The 19,490-nt window shown below is 37.5% G+C and overlaps 1 protein-coding gene across 1 annotated transcript in view; it reads right to left on the bottom strand.

Moving 5' to 3' along the window:
- FOXK2 (forkhead box K2) overlaps nucleotides 1–19,490 on the bottom strand; it is a 49,020-nt gene that overhangs the window by 13,472 nt on the left and 16,058 nt on the right. The window contains 1 exon segment of the mRNA XM_040579945.1: nucleotides 1,261–1,455. Within this exon segment, the coding sequence (XP_040435879.1) occupies nucleotides 1,261–1,455 (195 nt within the window).

Below are 19,490 nucleotides of genomic sequence, written 5' to 3'. Positions count from 1 at the left end.
TCTTCTAAAAAACAGGATGATTTGAAGAGAAACTGTCAAGCTTTGCTCTCAAAATAGACTCAAAACTGATGTTTTTTGTTGTTTTGTTTTGGGTTTTTTTGTAATAAACTACACTCAACAGGTGCATGACAGCCTGGAAGAAAATCAGAAAATTCATAGTAAAGACTGCAGCAATATATATGATATTATCTGAAACATTTGTGAGCTGCTCTGTCATTTCTTGAGTAAGATATGTTTTCTCTGAATTTTAATAAGAAAGCAAACCTGTTATACAGTCAAGTTTAGATGTCTTTTCTCCTTACTTCTACCACTTACATAGATCTCATTAGACATTACAATATTGAGATCAAGATCTTGGCAAGCATGAAAGAAGTCAATTATCCTTACATTCAAATTTCATTAACAAGATCTATATTTTAAAACACCAAGCATTAACAGTCCTTCACTCAAGTGAAGACACAGTAAGTGAGCAGGGAAGAAAAAAAAAAACAACTTTCAAAAGCATGTATGTGACTTTGAAACACAACTTTCAGTGCCTTTAAATGAAGTTTTTGCTCATGAACTTCCTATGAATTTAAAAAATTGCATCGAAACTCATTTTACCAGTTTGTGAGGACAGGTCACTCATGCTTAATTGAGTTTGGTCCCTAATAGCAAGTTGGACAATGGCTACGATTACCAAATTAAGCAGCACAGCAAGTAAAAAACCCAGATTAATCTCCTGTGCAGAAGACTTCCCTATATTAAACTCTACGTCTTACACTGTATTTTAAGTACAGTGTCTGTTTACCTCCAGCAATGACTAATCAATAACAAATCTTCTGGAGTAAGAGATCAGTCCATTTTCCACACTAATGATAATCAAAGAACATTTTTTTCTGATGATAGACTTCAAGAGGATAGCAACTAATCAGAATGTTTAACATGGCATAATTTAAATTTATCTCATTTAAAGTGTTGCCATAAGCATGCAAGAGTAAAAAGTAATCTATATCACCTGGAATGCAAGAAGATATGCTCCTTTGCTGTTCTAAGAATGCCAGGCTCCTGAGCAAACTTACACATTTAACGTATTACATTTTAATATTAAAGCCCGTTGATGCAACTGTCTTAGCAGAATGGTGGTTTTCTCCAAGGCAGGTAATGCTGAGCTTCAACTAAGCTTTTACCACAAAAGCAAAATACTTAAAAGGAATTAAAAAGCTGTTTCAAGTCTGTAACCATACATTGCCCGATATGCAATCTGCAGGGTTTAAATACCTGATGGTTCCTGTGGGAGAGGGGAGAGGGCTGATCAGGTGAGCCATGTTGTCTGGAATGTTTATTGTTAAGGGAGAGATCTGGGGTTGCACAGGCTTCACTGGGGACTCCGGGGCCTCCTGTTTTTCTCTCTTTTCATTGGACAGAGCTGTGAATGTTATCTTGATGTTTGTGCTGGGAAACCTGAAAGTACAGCTGAAAAACAAAAAAGCAAATAGATGAGCCACTTGTTTACAGAATGTAGTATTTTCTGCATAATTCGCACATCACCCAACCTTATTTAAAAATGAAAAGGTATAGTATCTTACGTAATCACCCGTAACCATCTTCATTTTACAGATCATACACAAAGATCAACGTGACCAGAAAAAGGTCCCCAGGTAAGCAATTTTAAAATTTGGAAAGAAACTGAGGCAAGCTCAATTCTTTGCAACAAGGGCAGTTGACGAGTTGTCTCTATATTTCTTGAGGTTCATCCTGATGCTGTAACTGTCCCTAAAAGAAGTATTATTTTGAAGACAAAAGGCTATTATATTATGATGCCAAAGAACAGCATTGGCAATTGAACAAGCAGGTCCATGACATTAAAATTAATCGGGAGCATAAATATTGGCCACTTTGAGGTCTACCCAGTTTCACAGACTGGTCTAACAGATTTGGTTTCTTTTCTCTTAAAATGCTTGTTAAATTAAATGCGTATCAATCCTAATTCCGATCACTTACAGAATATATGGCTGTTGTAGCACTACATTTTCAGAGCAGAATTTTAAGAGCCAATTGCAATAACTGTCCGTTTTCGCATATGACCAAAGATCGCAAGCCCAAAGTTAGAGTAATGATAAATAAACAATATGCAATTATTTAGAAAATAAAACAGAATTAATGCACCTTTGAGTATTTCCCTTTCTATATCCAATTAAAGAGAACAGGCTGTTTCTAACTTCTCAGTAAATAAACAGATTGAGTGAACAAGAAACTTAATTTTGTCTCAACAAAAGCATCTATAAAAATACAGTCCAAATAACTTTACTACCTCCTTGTTCTTAAGCTGTTAAGACTACTCTCAGCACTAAACCAACAATTATATTTACACACCACTTCCACATGATGAAAACGACTTTCCAACAACAGAATTCCCAGAAAAAAACTTAGAAAATGTTTGTTTGTTTGTTTAAATGATTCTAGGTAGATCAAGTTTATAAAGAAAGGAAACAGCAGCATGATGGAACAGGCCTAAAAAAATGTAGCTATGAATGCAAGATACAGACTGTAAACAAAAGTGATCATTTCTCGGAAAAATACATTAAACATAAAAGTGATGTAAGAATTGGAAGGAACATTCAGCTGCGGAGTAGACTTAAAAACACTAACTCTCATGTGTTTTGGTTTTTATTTCTCGAAATTAATCTGAGGGTGTTTACAGAACAAAGGCAGCATTTGATTTTCACGATGTCTCTTGCCACATGCACTGCAGCGGTTCTTTTTTCCTACAATACACGCTCAAGGATCAGGAAAAAAGAGAAAGAATTGACAATGACCTTCCTTTCCTCTCAGTGTTACTTCTCAGTATGGACCATGTCCGAATTTAACAGACGACCTATTTCTGAAACATGCTCAATGTACTAAATTAGGAACAGAATCTATGCCAAAAAACTGCACATGCACTTCAGCGAGGAAGTTAAATGGACCAATTTCTGCGTTTAGTGCATTTTTGGGGGGTGGGGATGGGAAGTGTTGTGTGTGTGTTTTGTTTTGAATACATCTTCAGTAACAAGTCACTGCTTCTTCCAGTAAAAACTCTCTTGCTTACATTGTTTTAGTGACAACTGACAGAGGTCTCAGCTGTTTTCTAAACATTTCAGTTAATCAGCAATAATGACAACACTACTCAGGTGTGTGCAAAGAGGGTAGCCAAAGGCACCCTTTTTGCTGAAGATTAAATAAAAATCCCTGTGAGAAAGTGAACAATAAAATCTGTTCGACATACAGACAGGTTTAAATTTTAGTCACCTGTTTTACATATTTTATGAGGCTATTCCATACCTGCAAATTTAACTTAATGCTTTCAGAAAAACATGGGAACAACTGGACACAACTTCAGATGCTCGTTCACTGGTTAGATTTCTTATTGCTTAGTAAAAAAACCCAGTACATACTAATAATAATAACAATAACCAACCAGAGTACTCCGGTGCTGGGGTGGGGTCACAACAGGAAGGAGGTAGATCTTCACGACTTAGACACAAGTGCCAGAAATATGGAAACACATACTCAAAAAGTCCTCCAATCCTCCACGTGAGTATGCATGTTAAGACATCTCCCTTCTACATTACTGCGTTACCTAAATGCATTCTCTCTCCTGTGGGCACCTTTCGCAAAAAAAGGTAAGGGCAGCTTACGCAGGTAAGACTAAAGTGCAGATTTTGTATTATAGCAGAGACATGGTGCTCTCGTTGGGGGTGGGGGGGAACACCCCCCACACCACCCGCAGAACGAGGAGCTCTGACTAGTCAGTGGTACTGTATAGTTTATAATTGCACCAAACTTGGAACTTATAGTCGGGAACTGTATTAAAACCTAAATGTGTTACTGTTACAGTTTACATTTCACGTGCTGGGCTTGAAAGGATGTCATTACTAAGGAAGACACAAAATACTTTCAAATCACTATCTGGTTAGAACATGCAAACACCTGAATATTATCAGAAGACCACATCTGTCAATTGATTCATATTTGTAAACAGAGTTGGCTTTTTAATAGCTGGAATTCTGCCAAAAAGTAGAATAAAGAATATCCTAACCAACAGATTTTTCTGAATAAATTGCATTAACGCAAATGTGTTAGATATACTCCCAAAATCAAAGGAAGGAACACGTTCTAATTTGATCAGAATCAAGTTGGTTTTGGCATATTCTTTAGTTATACAATGAACTAAAAAACCACAGCACACCCACAGGGAGAGACCTGATCAAACATTTAGTCTACAGCAAGCTGAATTTGATTTAACTCACTGTTTAAAGTGTTTACAATAGTTTCATGATGTGCTACCACGGGATGGTTGCTATAGAAGAAACTAATCTACACAACCCACTTTAAAAAAAAAAAGGGGGGGGGGGGGAGAAAAAAGTTTTGCAAGGTGTCAACCACTCAACTACATTCTTCGTTTTGAAGAATGCCATTTGAAGTAGGAAATGAAACTGAGCAACCAAGATCGATCCAACAGATTCCTAAAACCAAATGCTTACAAAACGTCTATGTTTAAACTGCTATATCATGAAAAGTGTGTTAGGTGTCTTAAGTGATGAAAACAAATAGCACTATTAGGCTGACAGGCCAGCCTTGTATTTTATGTATTTCAAACAACTATTCACAGTATCCACACAAATAATTTTGCACATTTATTGATTATGATAGGTACTTGCTTTGTGCTTTCTACAGAGCATCACAAAGGAGGACAGCATGCAATCTAGGAAACTGCAGCACAGGTGTCAACGAAAATGCAACTCATGATCCTAATTATTCTTTTTAAAAAAAGTTCATTCTGGGTTGACTACTGGAAAACACACAGGCAGCATCAAATTATTTTAAACTATTCCCTAGAAAACTCTTACTATCTTTACAGCTCCCAGCAAAATGGAGACATGCTGATCTAGGCACTACCACTAAAGCATTTAGCAACTTTGTAGGGTGCCAGATAAGTGCCTTGTGGGAAAATGTGCAAAGTCTAGTTTTGCCACATCTGTATTTCTAATATTTTCTCACCTCCCCTCAGTGGTTCTGTCTGTACTGCAGGGAAAAGCTAATTATACACTTGTAATTCTGCCTATATTGAAATACCATCTGATTGAAACTGAGGAAATCCATCCTGCCTCCATCTGGGGAGCCAAAACATAGAAGTAGGAATCCAATTTCCTCCCTGTACATAAAACCTGCTATAACACTCAGTGCCTCAGTACCCTTTGAATTATTCTGGTTTAACTCTCTTTAAGAACCAGGACCAAAACTGGACAGAAGTTGCCATCCTACTGTTCTTTTATCAGCACCTCCACATTTTACATTCAAATAGATTACAGGGGTTCGGCACTAATAACCCCGTAAGTCACGGTAGTTACAACTGTATAGTTCAATTCTTTCACATTGACTACAACACTGAACACCAGTTAATGTAAAGGATCCCCCTGTATTTTAAACAGATCTAAAAGATCTGAGTGACAGTTTTCAAACTCTTGTTGATTTACTGAGAACCAAGAAAAGCTTCAACTTTTTACCTTAAGAACCCAGACAGGATCTGGGAGATTGCTTTTGCCAATTTCAGACTTCAAATACTTTAAAGGCAAGCATGGGCAACAGTGTAACTCACCTCAAAGTGAAACTGAGATAATTAATAACAATTATTAACACCTGTACCACTAAATAGACTTTTTTTTCAACTCGGATTTTCTCCAACAGTACATGAGGCTTCCTTCTCCTCATTCTTCCTGCTCCTCCCCAATTTCATCAGTAGACTAACAAAACCCATGGCAATAACTGTACTTCTAGATACCGCCTCCCTTCCATGGAAGGGAGACTGGAAACTAACTCCTTTTCTAATTCCTCTTACCCATCTACTTACGACTCACCTTCCAGTTGGTCTTTTCCCATCACTCCAGTAAAAATGCTCCTCACAGCCAATTTATTTATACTTCTGGTAAGAAGACATGCACATTTGAAGATTAAGTCACCAGTAAGGTACTATAGTGCACATTTCTAAGCCCACTTTTGATTCAATTCTATTTTAAAAGTCAAGGAAAAATTGTTGGTTTACATCCTTCAGCTAGAACCACAGAGAAACTGAATTTGGGAGGGACCTCCTAAGGTCCCTAGCCCAATCTCCTGCTCAAAGCAGGGCAACTTCCAAGTCAGACAAGGTTGCTCAGGGCCTTGTCTAATCAAATTTTGAAGCCTTCTAAGGATACAGTTGAGCAGCCAATTCATTCCTGTAATTAGCCACACTAACAGTGAAGGGGCTTTCTCATTTGTCCAGGTATGATTTCTTAGTTGTAACTTGGCTACAGCTGCTTGTCCTCAAACTGTGAGCCTCACAGCACAGCCCGGCTCCATCTTTTTTACAACCATCATTTAGGCAGGGGAAAAAATAAAAATTAAAAAAAAAAAATAAATACACTGAAGTCTTTAGCCTCTCCTCATACACCACACATGCCAGTTCCCTAAGCATCTCAGCAACCCTCCCCTCACCTCTCCAGTTTGTCATCAGTTTTCTTTGTACTGGGTGCCCAAAACCAGACACTGTTACCACCCAGTACAAGGCCAGCTTCCACCACCACAAGGATACACTGCTTAAACAGCCTCCTCCCCCCCAGGCCCCCCAGCCTCTGCAGAGCTGCTCTCCAGTCAAGTCATTCCCAGCCTTTACCTACCCCAGATGCAGGATTTTACTTTTCAGAAACTTCAGAAGATTCCTGCCAGTCCATTCCTCCAGCTTACCAGCATCCCTCCAGATGACAGCACTGCCCTCCAGCATATTAACCGCTCCCCAGCCCCAATCCGGCATTACCTGGGACCTGCAGCAGGTCCACTGACAAGTAACAGCACTGACCCCAAGGCCACAAGGTGCGAAAGCCACACAAGGGTACTGCTTCCTCTGTGCCGTTCTACATAACATCTGTAAATTAAATCTATGACCAGCAAATCAAAGCTGGATGGTAATTAAGCGTCCATAGGAACATGGTACTTGGAAATTACAATTTGTATGACCTCCTGCTAACGGGTAAATTTCAGTATGAAAGAACAAGCACCACAATTTCATCTTTTCTCCATTTGCTGCTTCATTAATTATTGATTCCATCATCATGGTTTATTAGGAAATTAATTGCAAATTAAACTATATTTAGCTATTGGTTTAAAATCGTTTTTTTAAATAAGCAAGACTTAAATACAGACTTTACAAAAACAACTAGAAATGCCACGGAGGTAAAAAAGCTCTAAAGGCTGAAGTAAAACTACATACAATTTCAGTCTTTGTAAAGTCTGTGTATTTTGCCTTGATGTCCTGAGAAAAAGATGCATCTCTAAAGAAAGAGCTGACCTTGGCTCCTCACACAGATCAAACTGTTACACACAAAACCTGTAAGAAAAGATGTTACTCCATGTCTTGGAGGTACCTGAAAGAAGTAACTTCTGTTAACTTGGAGAAAAGCAACAATTCCCATACCAAGGAGAAAGTGGTCATTTCATTCAGCCTACCCTTTTCCAAAAGAAACTTAACTTCCTCATCTTCTGAATCTTACCCCAAAAGATTTCTGATTGTTCAACACCAAGAACAGGCATACCGAATTATTCACATCCAGAATTTATTTTTACGACTTTGGGCTGTGTTTAATTGAACTGGAAGTCAATATTGCAGTCCATTTCCACAAAAGAATCAGCACCTTTAGACCTAAACAGAATCAACAAAACCAAAACTTATTAAAAAGACAAACTGAACTGAATTGCTTCAAAGCAGATTCAAAATGTCAAGATAATCTTAAAGTACCCACAGTTAAAAATCTGGGTTTCAAAACTAATAATGAAGGTAGATATATAAATCCATCCAAATAGTCACAATATTAAATAGCCACCTGGAAACTGCCAGCAGTAAATTATTACTAATAAAGCATAGGTTATTAGGGAAAAAAATTACACACTTTTCTGTGGAAAACACTTCCTTAACTCTTTAAACACAAAATTTGTTTTACAAAGTCTGTTTTTTAAGTTTTCTAGGATTACATTACAAAGTGCTGCTGTAGAAAACTTACATTATGAAATGTAATGCTAGTTACATTTGGAAATGTAATGAAGAAAAATGCTAGTACAGGAAATCTTATAATGGATATACTGGAAAAGGCTGATCCAGTATATTATAATACTAATCAGATTATAATTATTTTCTTATTGTCCAAAACAGCAAGAACTTTCTCAATGTACAATTTTTTAAACATGTACTTGTTCATCTACATGAGGTATAACCTTGTGCTGCTATCACATGTTTTATCTTTAACATTGTATTTGTAAAACTTTCTATATTGTTTGCAATAGAAGAAAGGAGCATCCATTTTTCTCTACCGACAGGGGGTGGAAAAAACAAAATCCCTTCTAAAATTTATAGTAAAGAAACATAAAGCCCAACTCCTCTATCAGCTTTTTTAAAAGGAAGTTTTTAATGCTCTTCTGCTTGCAGTTGACCACACCCTGCACAGCAATGTGAGAACCTACCCCAGCAGGAACACAGCGTCACTTCCTACAAGGGCATGTACACATACACGTTGTTAAGATGGATTCTTCCTCCTTCCTGCCTCCATGGTTTAAACTGAGTCCTGATTTGGCTAATTTACCATAAACTTACATTGAATTATGTTTGGCTATTACTAGTCAGGACACTTCTAGAGGTTACCCAAAAAGCATCTGCCCTTTAAAAAGTGACAGCTTTCTCCTCTGGGGAGTGAATCATGACCTCATGCGTGTTTCCCTTAATTCTCTGTATCCTTTGCGATTGATTTCTGTTGACTGAAGATCAATAGTTGCAAAGCATGTCCTCCACAAACAGAAAACGCAAGGGCTGTATAGCAAGCTCGACCTCTAATACCGTAAGGAACAAAACACTCTCAGATTTTTAAAACAGCAATTAGATTTTTTTATTCTGAGCACTGGGAATGCTTTTTGCAAGTATTTTTGAGCTTTTCCAGGTGTGCCATCACTGTCTACACGGTGACATAAAGCAGGATGAAAAAATACCCTAAAGAAAAAGATCACTGATCTGTCTATAACTCAGATATCTTAAGATTCAAAAGCAAAGATCTACGCATCATCAGAAGTCTAGAAATATTGCTGTAGCCTCGTGTTAATTCAAGATGGCCAACAAAACACTTTTACCAAATCCTAAGCAGGCTGGAAATAGGACCTAGCCGTAAATTAATGCCCCCCACTGCCGGAAACCTAGGTTACATACTTCCTCACTCATGTTTTAGCAAGTGCATAAGAACTACGTAAAGCTGTTGGTATTCATTACAGGAATGGTGCTAACCTGCCTTCAGAAGGGTCTGGAACAAGCTGTCTGCGTCAAAAAATAATCCTATGACAACAGAATATTGATGACAACACCAGGAACATTCCTGAACCACTAGCAGCAAACACAATCTGAGTAATAAACACATGCTGCTGTTTGAAACTGCGTTGAATTCTTCTTTCCCACCTAGAAAGCTAACTTCATAAGAAGCACCACATTTTTAACCCTATGTTCACAACAATTCCTGTAAGGGTGTTTTAAGAGTGGAGACTGAAAAAGACTTGTCCGGAAGTTCTTCAACTACAGCAATTTTGCTGCAAATGTAAATGATTCTGTTAACAACTTAAAGCTGATCTCACCCTTCCCCTGCATTATTATGCTACAGAAACAAGCATTAACGAAAGTGCTATTACACATTTTCAAAGGTTCTTCTTTTAGAAGTCAGACATCTCATTTTCTCTATATACCAACCACACAAACACTGCTATTGATCAGCAGCAAAAACATTTAGGTTATCCCACATGTCATGGCAATGTGCTATGGTTAATTAAAAATACATATCTCAAAATCATAAATTCCCACTGCATTCTCCTCTCTTCTTAAAGGGCAATATATTTAAACCAGCAAGAAGGAAGAAGAAGAAAAAAAAAAAACAAACCAAAAAAACAAACAAAACCTAAAGAAATTCAATACAGTAGCCCTGCACAGGCTGCAGGAACCGAGAAAGAAATTGGCCTGCAGGCAAGAATGTAGGCAGCAGTTACTGTAGAAACCAAGCTCTTCGTTGCTTTTCTCTAAGCAAAAGAAAGACACAAAAGAGCTGGAAAACAGCGATCGATGGGAAGCAGCTTATAAAGCTGCTTGTCACATCTGCTGCAGGAAAACCAGACACTAATTCATTAAAACTGCTCATGTAATGCCTCTGGAATTTGAGGCTCCCCAGCCTGTGAATACAAAAGAAACTCCGCCTATGGAAACACTGCATTTTCGGGTATTTAGCATCTCTGTACACAAAAGCCGTATGCAGAGTCAGGTTGTGTGGTCTCTATCCCTAAATTTCGTTCTAAACTATAAAAACAAATTAAAATTTGTCCAAAAGATTGTGTGCCTCTACCTTTGTCAAATTTCAAATAGCTGTTGCGAGTCCCAACAGAGCATACATAACTCCATAACACAATAGTTTCCTGTTTAAAAAACAGAAACAAAACACTTGCAACAGGAAAGTAAAAATCAGTCATCATTTCTTCTTCCTTCCAGATAACTGTATTTAACAATGGTTTCCTATTATCCAATATGCAAGCTCAAACTTTCACCATGACAGTAACTACCATTCAAAAACTTTTCAAAAAGCATAAAATTTACAAACACAGCTGAGCTGAAGTAGACAAACCAAAACCACTAGTATCCTTTATTACCAAGTTACCTAGTTACAGAGGTGCCTGGCATTTCACCCTCAGTTGTAAGGTGCTCATGGGGATGCAAAAGTTCATATGGTAACACTGAAGTTATGATAGTAATGTTACTCAGCACTAAATAAAAAGCTATCAGCAAACCAAACTGAACTGCTTAGAGCCAAACATATAGCACTTGGCATTTTAACTATTCCTTACAATTAAAACAGCAAGGGGAAGGACAGTGAACAAGTGCTGTCATGATGTGTTTTGACGCAAGCATAATCATAAAAAAAGCTCTTATGACTCACACATCACTTTAGTAACAAAATACTTCATTTATTACCTCATCAGAGACTTGCATTCTATTGCAAAATCATGCCAAAACTCCCTAATCATTACCAAAAGAACAGCTACCCACAGAAGCAAGGCTGCACAGAAAAAAAGATTATTCCTGAATCAAGGAAGCAAAGTTTATTTTAGATGGGCTTTTCAAGACAGAACACCGTTTCCAAGAGCAAAACAGTCCTTTATTTCACACAGAAATCCATGACTAACTCAGGCCATTGAAGAGTGACAAAAACTGCTTCCTACCAACTCTAATTTTGAGTAGACAGCAGTGTTTAATTTCCCCCTTAAATCTCCTTGTCTGGTCAAAGAACAGACTTTTTTCAAACTCTTCTCAAAAAGCTATGGGCATTAATTAAATTTCACAATTACCTACCTAAAGATGTTTGATGTTCAAGGGCTTCACATACTTGCTTCACTTTGCAGATACTGCTGGGCTGAGTATCTCAACAGAAATCAAGTTTTCATGTTATATTCTGTGATTATTTTTTTTAAACCAACTGTACTCTGAAGAACGTCTGCTCAAACCATTTTTCCATTTTTTGTCTATTTGCAAATTCCTAAAACTCTTCTAGTGAAGGTGCAGACTCTCTAGAACTTCTATACGCATGACCTGCTCCACTGTGTTACACAAACCTACTTTCCTTGATCACTTGTGTGGGCACTCAAGAACCAATCAAGACTCCAAAACGAGTCTGAAAGGCCACAAAGTGATGAAACTATTTAATCTACAACAAATACATTGTTACTGGAAAATATTCCTCAAGAAGCACTCCTCCTGAGCTATTCTTCTAAGACTGTGCCAAGTTCTCAAATCGTGGGCTGTTGTAAGGGGCAGCAGGAAAGTGCAGAAGGATTAAAAAAGAATAATAACAACAGGCATGATTTAACAAGTCACATAGTCATGCAAGTAGGAGTCTGTCCAGGAATAAAAAAATAGACTAAATCAAAATCTTCATCAGAATATAGGTTAACTGTTCTCACTGTGCTGATAAAGAAACAACAGTACTGAGAAGGAAAGTGTATAGCATGCAAACATGAAGCATGGGATTAATTTCTCCAAGCGCAAACCTGTACCTGTGTTAGTCATGTAACTTCACAGCAAGTGAAAATAAACAGACACTTAGTGGTGTACATCTCATAGAAGGGAAAAGCCTAAAAGGGTTTGGGGAAATCAGGTCTAAGGTTGCCTATTTTTCACTGAATTTAAAGGGAGCCTAGGTGTAGACATACACACACACACACACACTCACTCACGCATGCCCCAATATTAAGCAACATGAAACCCACTCCAAACAAGAACTATACAAAGTAATGAAAAACAAAACCAAGGTTCCTGAAGCACAGGCATCAACCACGCTGTTAGCAACAAAAGTGTGATCTTGGGGATGGTGGTTTCACAGGATACAGCCATGTAACAACTCAGCACTACCAAATGGGGCAGGCTATCCTGCCTCTTGCACCAGTTGTTCCCAGCCACATGATTATTCTGCTTACCTGCTACCAGCAGCCACTGGTATCCCCAGCTAATCTACTAACCCAATGTAAAACTACTCTAGCCAAAATGTAGAAGTTTGCTGATGTTTTAGTAAGTTGAAGTCATCTCCTCACAGTTTAATCTCTCTTCAAAAAGGTAAAGTAAAATCATGACACCTTAATTTAAAAGCTGTACTATACTTACTACATAAGAAAACATTTTATCATGCAACTATTATAACCATTCTCGTTGAAAGGTTGAAATTTGAACTAGTACAGAAAAATAAGCTTCCAGAAGTTACTAGTCATAAAAGGAAGTGCAGAATTCCATTTGTAAACAAGAATGCACATTCAGAGCTTTTCAACAGAATAAAGTTTGGTTAGCTTGGGACCTTTCAGCTTGACCAAGAAAGTCAGTATGTTGATTGCAGCCACTGTAAACAGAATGGATTATGACCACTTCAGTCAAGCATTCCTCACAACATTTCTACAACTCTGAAGATATACATGTACTAGAAACTACACTAGGAATACAATCTCTCTGAGTAACGGAAATTATGTATCATGTATTAGTAAATAACTACAGCATTTATATGTTCCCATACAGGTCTCAGCTGTAATCCAATAAACATACTGCTCTGCATTGCTGTAACATCTTTCACTAGAAAACACTGAAGTACTGAACACAGATCAGCATTAACACATTAGGTCCAGTGTTCTTTGCACTCCTAGGCACATGCAAGTTTAGGGATAGTAGCATCTACACAGGAACAACGTCTGTGAGAAAGCCTGGAACGCTGGCAAAACCAGAACCAGTACTCCGCAAAAACAGCAAGAGGGGAGGCAAGTCAGAAAGGGAGAGAATTAAAAGTGTTTGCACTGCAGACAAAGTAAGCCACTTCAAAACCCAAGGAATCAATTTTAGAAGGCAAGGCACAGCTCTTGATAAAACATGCTACAAAAGAGCACTGAAATTTCATCATCCCCCCCTGCCTCCGCCCATGAAGTATTATCCCCATTTTTAAAAACAGATTAAACAGATTTGTGACTTGGCCAAGTCATTTTGGCAAGCGTGCAACAGAGCTGGGAACAGAACATATTTTTTCCCCAACACCCAATCTTTGTTTAGACCACTGGATCATCCCTTAAATCTTCCTTCTCCTACAACCACTTCAAGAGGCAGAACACCAGGTGAAACACACATCTTCAGTAAAAGGGAAACTAGTTAAATAAGACTGAAGTATTTCAATCACAGTTTGTTGCTCAGGAATAGCTGCTTAAGGAGCAGAAAAGTAGTGGCTGTGAAGCCTATATGGCAAAAAGTAAAACATGCACATGCATCTTAAGCAATTTATCACATCCTCCCAAACAGAGCTAAAGAAATTTTCATTTCACCAGTCCTTTACTATTACACCATGAAAACTGCACATTACATGCATGCATTTTAATTAAAACCTATACAGTTATATACTGAACAATTTGAAGACATTAAGCTACAGAAGTCTCATTTCCTACGTATCCATGAGAAGCAGGATCTTTTCCCCCCATTATCAAACAGAAAAAAAGCTAAAACAGTATTTAAAGTAATTAAAAAAAAACAAAAATAGAGCAGAAGAAGCTAAAATTTAAATCCTAAATATTGAAAAATATCTGGGAAAAAAGGAAATTTGCTTTCTTTCAGTAATTAAACAAGAGTTCTTCATTCAAGATGAGTAATAATAGTTGCCAAGCTACTGAAAACTGTCACTGATTCACACCTGTTACTTGTACCAGTGCAGAACAACCCAGGCAAAACAAGCAAATGTCCCATCAACACACAGCTGCAGGTGCTGAAAAGGAAGTGTACATCCTACTCGTCTGCAATATGGAAGGACTTTAATTTTATCTATGTTATATCTGCTATTTTTTATTAACCATTCTCCTATACTGCTCCATATCAATGTAATGAAATTGCAAAAATCTTCATGGCCAAACAAAGCCAGATGACTAGATTTTTTTGTAATAACCAGACTGTTTTGGAGAGGGAAATATGTGGCAAGTACGATCACAACTTTTCATTTCTTGTCCTATTTAAATAAAGAGCACTGCTGTACAGTATTCAACTTGTTTTTACTTTACCTAACCTCCTACAGACAAGCAGCAGAATTCACGGTAACTGGATCAATCCCATACAATGAAGAATATTCTATGGGAGGGTAGTAACAGAAAGCATGTAGTTTGGTTGTGTGAACCAAACCCAAGCAGAGGTTTTCTGATATTAAAATGACCATGACTCTGACAGTAGTTTCTTTTGGTTTAGCTTCAAATTCCAGACCTTTTTGAATTATTTTTCTGTGATTTAGCTTTTCCAGATGATTAAATTTTCTAAAAACAGAACATCAAAATGGAAAAAAAGCGGTCCCAGTATATAATGCACTATTTCACCACACATCACTCTGCTTTATATGCTACAGCCAAATCAACACAATATTAGTTAAAGTCTTCCAGAACACAAATCAATATTGAGCCCAGTCTTCTCTTCCTCTTGTGCAGCCAAATTGATGTAGTTAAGTTTACAAAATGCTTTGAAATGCTGGAAAAAAGCAAGCTACCATCAAATCTAAAGAGGTTCACACACAGCTACCCAGAGGAACATTCTGCTGAACTGCTCTAACAACTGAACTTCCCTCAATGAGTAGAAATTTGCAAAACTTTCATAGATTACAAAAAACTCAACACACCTTACCTTCATCCCTCTGAAAAAACAAGTGACATTTGTTCCAGTTCAGGTTTCCCCAGCTTATCAACTGAGCATCATTCTTCCCTGAACAGGGCTAGCAAAACTGCAACATAAAAAATCCTCCAAATTATGAAAGACTCCCCACCCTCCCCTCCCCATATATCTAATTGCTGGACCTTCCCTGTATCAAAAGATCATTTGCTATTATTATTTATATTTGTCATGCACAAATATTGATTGCTACAAAATCATAAATTTCTGTAGTGAAATTTGAATGTAGAGTTGCCTATTTACAAACAATTTCATCAGTCATGTGATTTCTTCAAAATGCCACTGCAGAATCCACTTGTGTAGCAAAGCTGAAAAGATGCAAATGAGTTCTATGCATATGCTACTGCATAAAGAGAACTGCAAACACTAATTTTCACAGAACTTAAATTAACATGTTTCCATTTAGTCTTGAAAACCAACCAATATTTGAAAGATTCATATTTTCAGAAAGATCTATTACGTTCAAATGAAATGTTAATCCCTAGCTACAGAAAGCATTTCCTAATTTCCATGTATAAGGCATTATACTATTCTTCCTTCAACAATAGCAAAAAGACTTTTACCATGAGAATGTATTTTTCTAAATCCGTATGTAGTACAGGAAGTACCATAAAAAACGTGGCATTTACCATAATATCCAAAGTAGCCCCTAAGTTAAAGTTTTCATAAACACAGAAGTAGCAACAAATATGACATTTGTAGCCCATTTCCCTCATTTTTAACTCATCCATCAAATTATTTTATTATCTTAGAAACATCCATCTGGAAAAGACTAATATTTCTGGGTTTAATTTCTATTTTAAAAAATTAAAGCAAAAATGGAGAATAGAAGAAGTATTGAAATATGAAGATCTAAGAGACTTTTTTAACAATCTGGAGGGCATGACCGTTGCCTTATCAGGTACTGTAGTAACAGGTACACTTTTCCAGTACATAGACAGCAATATTCAGGCTGTAAGTTAGAAATGCTAGAAACTAAGATAATGAACACCTCAGATAATTAAAAACAAGCTGCATAAAACTGTGTTTTTTTAACATCCTTCCCCAAAAAAAGGCAGATTCAAGACTTTTTCTCCACATATTACAAGTTTTTCATTGAATGTTAACTTTAATGCACAAGTTTGTCACGATTTTAAGAAAGAATCAAAAAGGTTCGCTAGATATTTTTAAACTACAACTCTAATTATCATCAGGAATCACACTGGGAGGACCTTAAGAGCACTAATTAGTTCAGTTACAAAATTATATCTTACAATCAGTTTTGCTCTGTCTCCTGAGAACACAACAGTCATTTTATATAAAAGTGTCACAAGAACCAGTGACTCTTCCATAAAGCACTGTTAAGGTAATGAGACAGGACACCATCACCTGATGCAGAAAGCTTGAAATGCAACATGAAACCCTTAAAACTCTTTGTCACTACTTGAAAAACAAAACACAAAGCTTAACAGAGACTACCAGAAACTAGTTACCAAGCATCTGTTTGAAGGGATTTGTGTGGTGAAGTGCAAAATGAGGACCATCAACCATACAAACATTTTGGAAACTACTAAAAATAGTACAAGCACATTTTTGTTGCTTTTCCAGTCCAACTTCATTGTCCAGTGGTCACCTTTTACTTATTTTTTTTTTTGTTGTTCCTCTTCTGAGGTATGTGGATAGCATCTTTGACTTTGAACCAATAGTCCCCACAGAAGCAGTTTCCAGAAACATTATGTAGCTCTTTTGTCCATGGAGTAGGAGTCCAGGGACTTCTTTGCTAAGTGTAGGGCTTGTCAGGCCCCTCAGCAAGCTGATTCAACTTAATAATGCAGCACCAAGTAACCCAGCAAAACAAAATTTTTAAGAGGAAAATAGTATTCTCTGGGTCTAGTGCGAGAACCAGCTAAGAAGGGACCTACTGGTGCCAGAGCCAGTGCAAGGAGGCAGGTGGACCCTGGAACCAGGATCAGGAACTAGAATGAATGACCAAGATCTTTCTTTCAAGAGCAAAAAACCTTTAGATTGGCTCAAATGCTGATAAAACTTGCTACATAAGATACTGTGAAGACACTTTATCAATCTGAATTCATTTCTTCCCATCTGGTAATGGAAAAAACCTGCACTTCTGACTTGACAGAAAACTAATCCTGAACCTGCCTCTCTCCTCCTCTTCCAAGGGATTGTTTTTCAGGCCTACCAGTAAACTAATCTGTCTTGAGCACACAATGTGAACACCAGAGCTAACACCAGAGTACAGAACAGAATGGTTCTTTCAGCTCTAACTCCCCAATTAGCTTGTTTTAACTAACCTTGAAACCAAAGGGTTAGTTACAGCTTACCTTCACAGCCCGAATCTTATATACAGGTATGCTTAAAACAATGAGAAAGTGCTGTCCATGTTTTCATAAAACTGTACTACTATATAAACAAATCTAATGTGAAGATTAAAAAAAGAAAACAACTTTTAAAACCAGGAACAATGAGAGAGACTTTAAAACACCTGCAAATGCTTGAAAAATAAAGCTTACCAATATAGTAAGCATGAGAAGCAGAAGAGCTTTTAGTACCAGTGTAACTTTAACTCAGTGCACCCTCAGAAGAAAACCGAATTTAAAAGAATAATCTATATAAAGAAGTGTGCAACGTTAAACCTGTTACCGACAGCGCACACAAATAATTCTGAGATGATGCATTCTAAAAAGCTCACCAAGTCAAATTAATTTTGTGTCAAGCCTGACCCCATCAGGTCCATAAAAATGTCATAAAATGCAGTGCAAAGATGTTACATATTTGTATGTACCTTTAAGTTTTATTGACTGTTGCTCCCCAGAACCCCCCAAAACTGTCAGTCTGGGTCAGTGCTCACTTAGATTTTTGTACTAGAATCCACAGCACAAAGTTGCTGCCACTAAAGACGCACAAGCCATCTGAGAACTTGAGCTGCGATCGAAAATGGTTTTAAAGTTCAGAACAGGCCTATGGAGTGTATGCTTAACACCCTTTATCTAGCCAAAGATGACTTAGGGATGAAGGAAATCCACGGCCATTTCACCGATACTAAACGTAACTGTTAAAAAAATTCACACAAAGAAGGGTATCACAGCTAACTAATGAATATAGACCAAGTCCCGAAAGATTATGTATAAGGTCATTTTATCTCTCATTTTCAAGTTTAAAATGATCAGACTGGTCTCCACAGCTTCAACAACACAACGATGTTAGATAGCAAGCACTGCATCCTAAAAGAACGAGCACAAAATAGGAGTGGGGGTGCTGGTAAACACAGCAGAAAATTTTGGAAATACAGAATCAATAACAAGAGCAAAAAAGGGAAGAAAAGAAACAAAAGGCTCCATGCTTGACACTAACAGAGGGGGGGAAAAAACTCAGAAATAAACAGCTTGGAACACAAACTAAATAATTCATGGCCTACACTAAAGTGGGGGCATGTGCTGGTCATATGTTCAGCGTATGTTACTGGCACCATTCACCAGCATGTTCCATGTTGTAATAGCTTAAACATTTAAATTTGAAATGCGCTGCCTTTAGGGACGACATGATCTGGGCAGCCCTGACGAAACACACACCACTCAAAATGAATACACGCTAATTTTGGCTTGCAGGTTATTTCTCCATACTCCAAACAATGCTTTGCTTGGCACTAACTCATTTGAAAAGCTTATATTAAATATAACCAGTGGTAGTGTGAAGCAACTTTTAAAACCAGTAGACTCAGTTTATGTAAGATTATATAAAATTACTACTGTAGTATCTGTGATTCTTAGAGGCAACTCTGCTTGGATCCATGCTATGGATTAGATGTGTGTGCATTTAAACTTCAGAACAGCAACACTCTGAAGCTGTGCATAACTTCTCTACGCATTCACAGTCTCAAACATAGCAATACAGAACATGATGCAGCCCATTGCCCGGATGACAATGAAATGCAATGGAATGCAATGGTGCAGTTTTAATACTCCAAAACATAAAGAAAAAAACCCTGAATTCAGCTGGAGTTCAAAAATGCAACTTCAAATACCTGCCTTCTGTAACAGCCAGCTCTACCTCTCCGCTTTAGAGTCATTTCCATCTCTGTGAAAGTTATACCAAGAAAGTTTTCTAGTGCTGACACAGACAGATCATTTGAGAAAGGATCACCACCTCACTACTGTATGCCAATTTCTGACCACATCAACCCCTTCTGCATTCAAAGCAGTGGCTA

This window comes from Falco naumanni, chromosome 1 (genome assembly GCF_017639655.2).
Source record: "Falco naumanni isolate bFalNau1 chromosome 1, bFalNau1.pat, whole genome shotgun sequence".
Taxonomy (NCBI): Eukaryota; Metazoa; Chordata; class Aves; order Falconiformes; family Falconidae; genus Falco; species Falco naumanni.
Note: the sequence above shows the minus strand (reverse complement) of the source record. Positions and strands in the feature narration are given on the sequence as shown.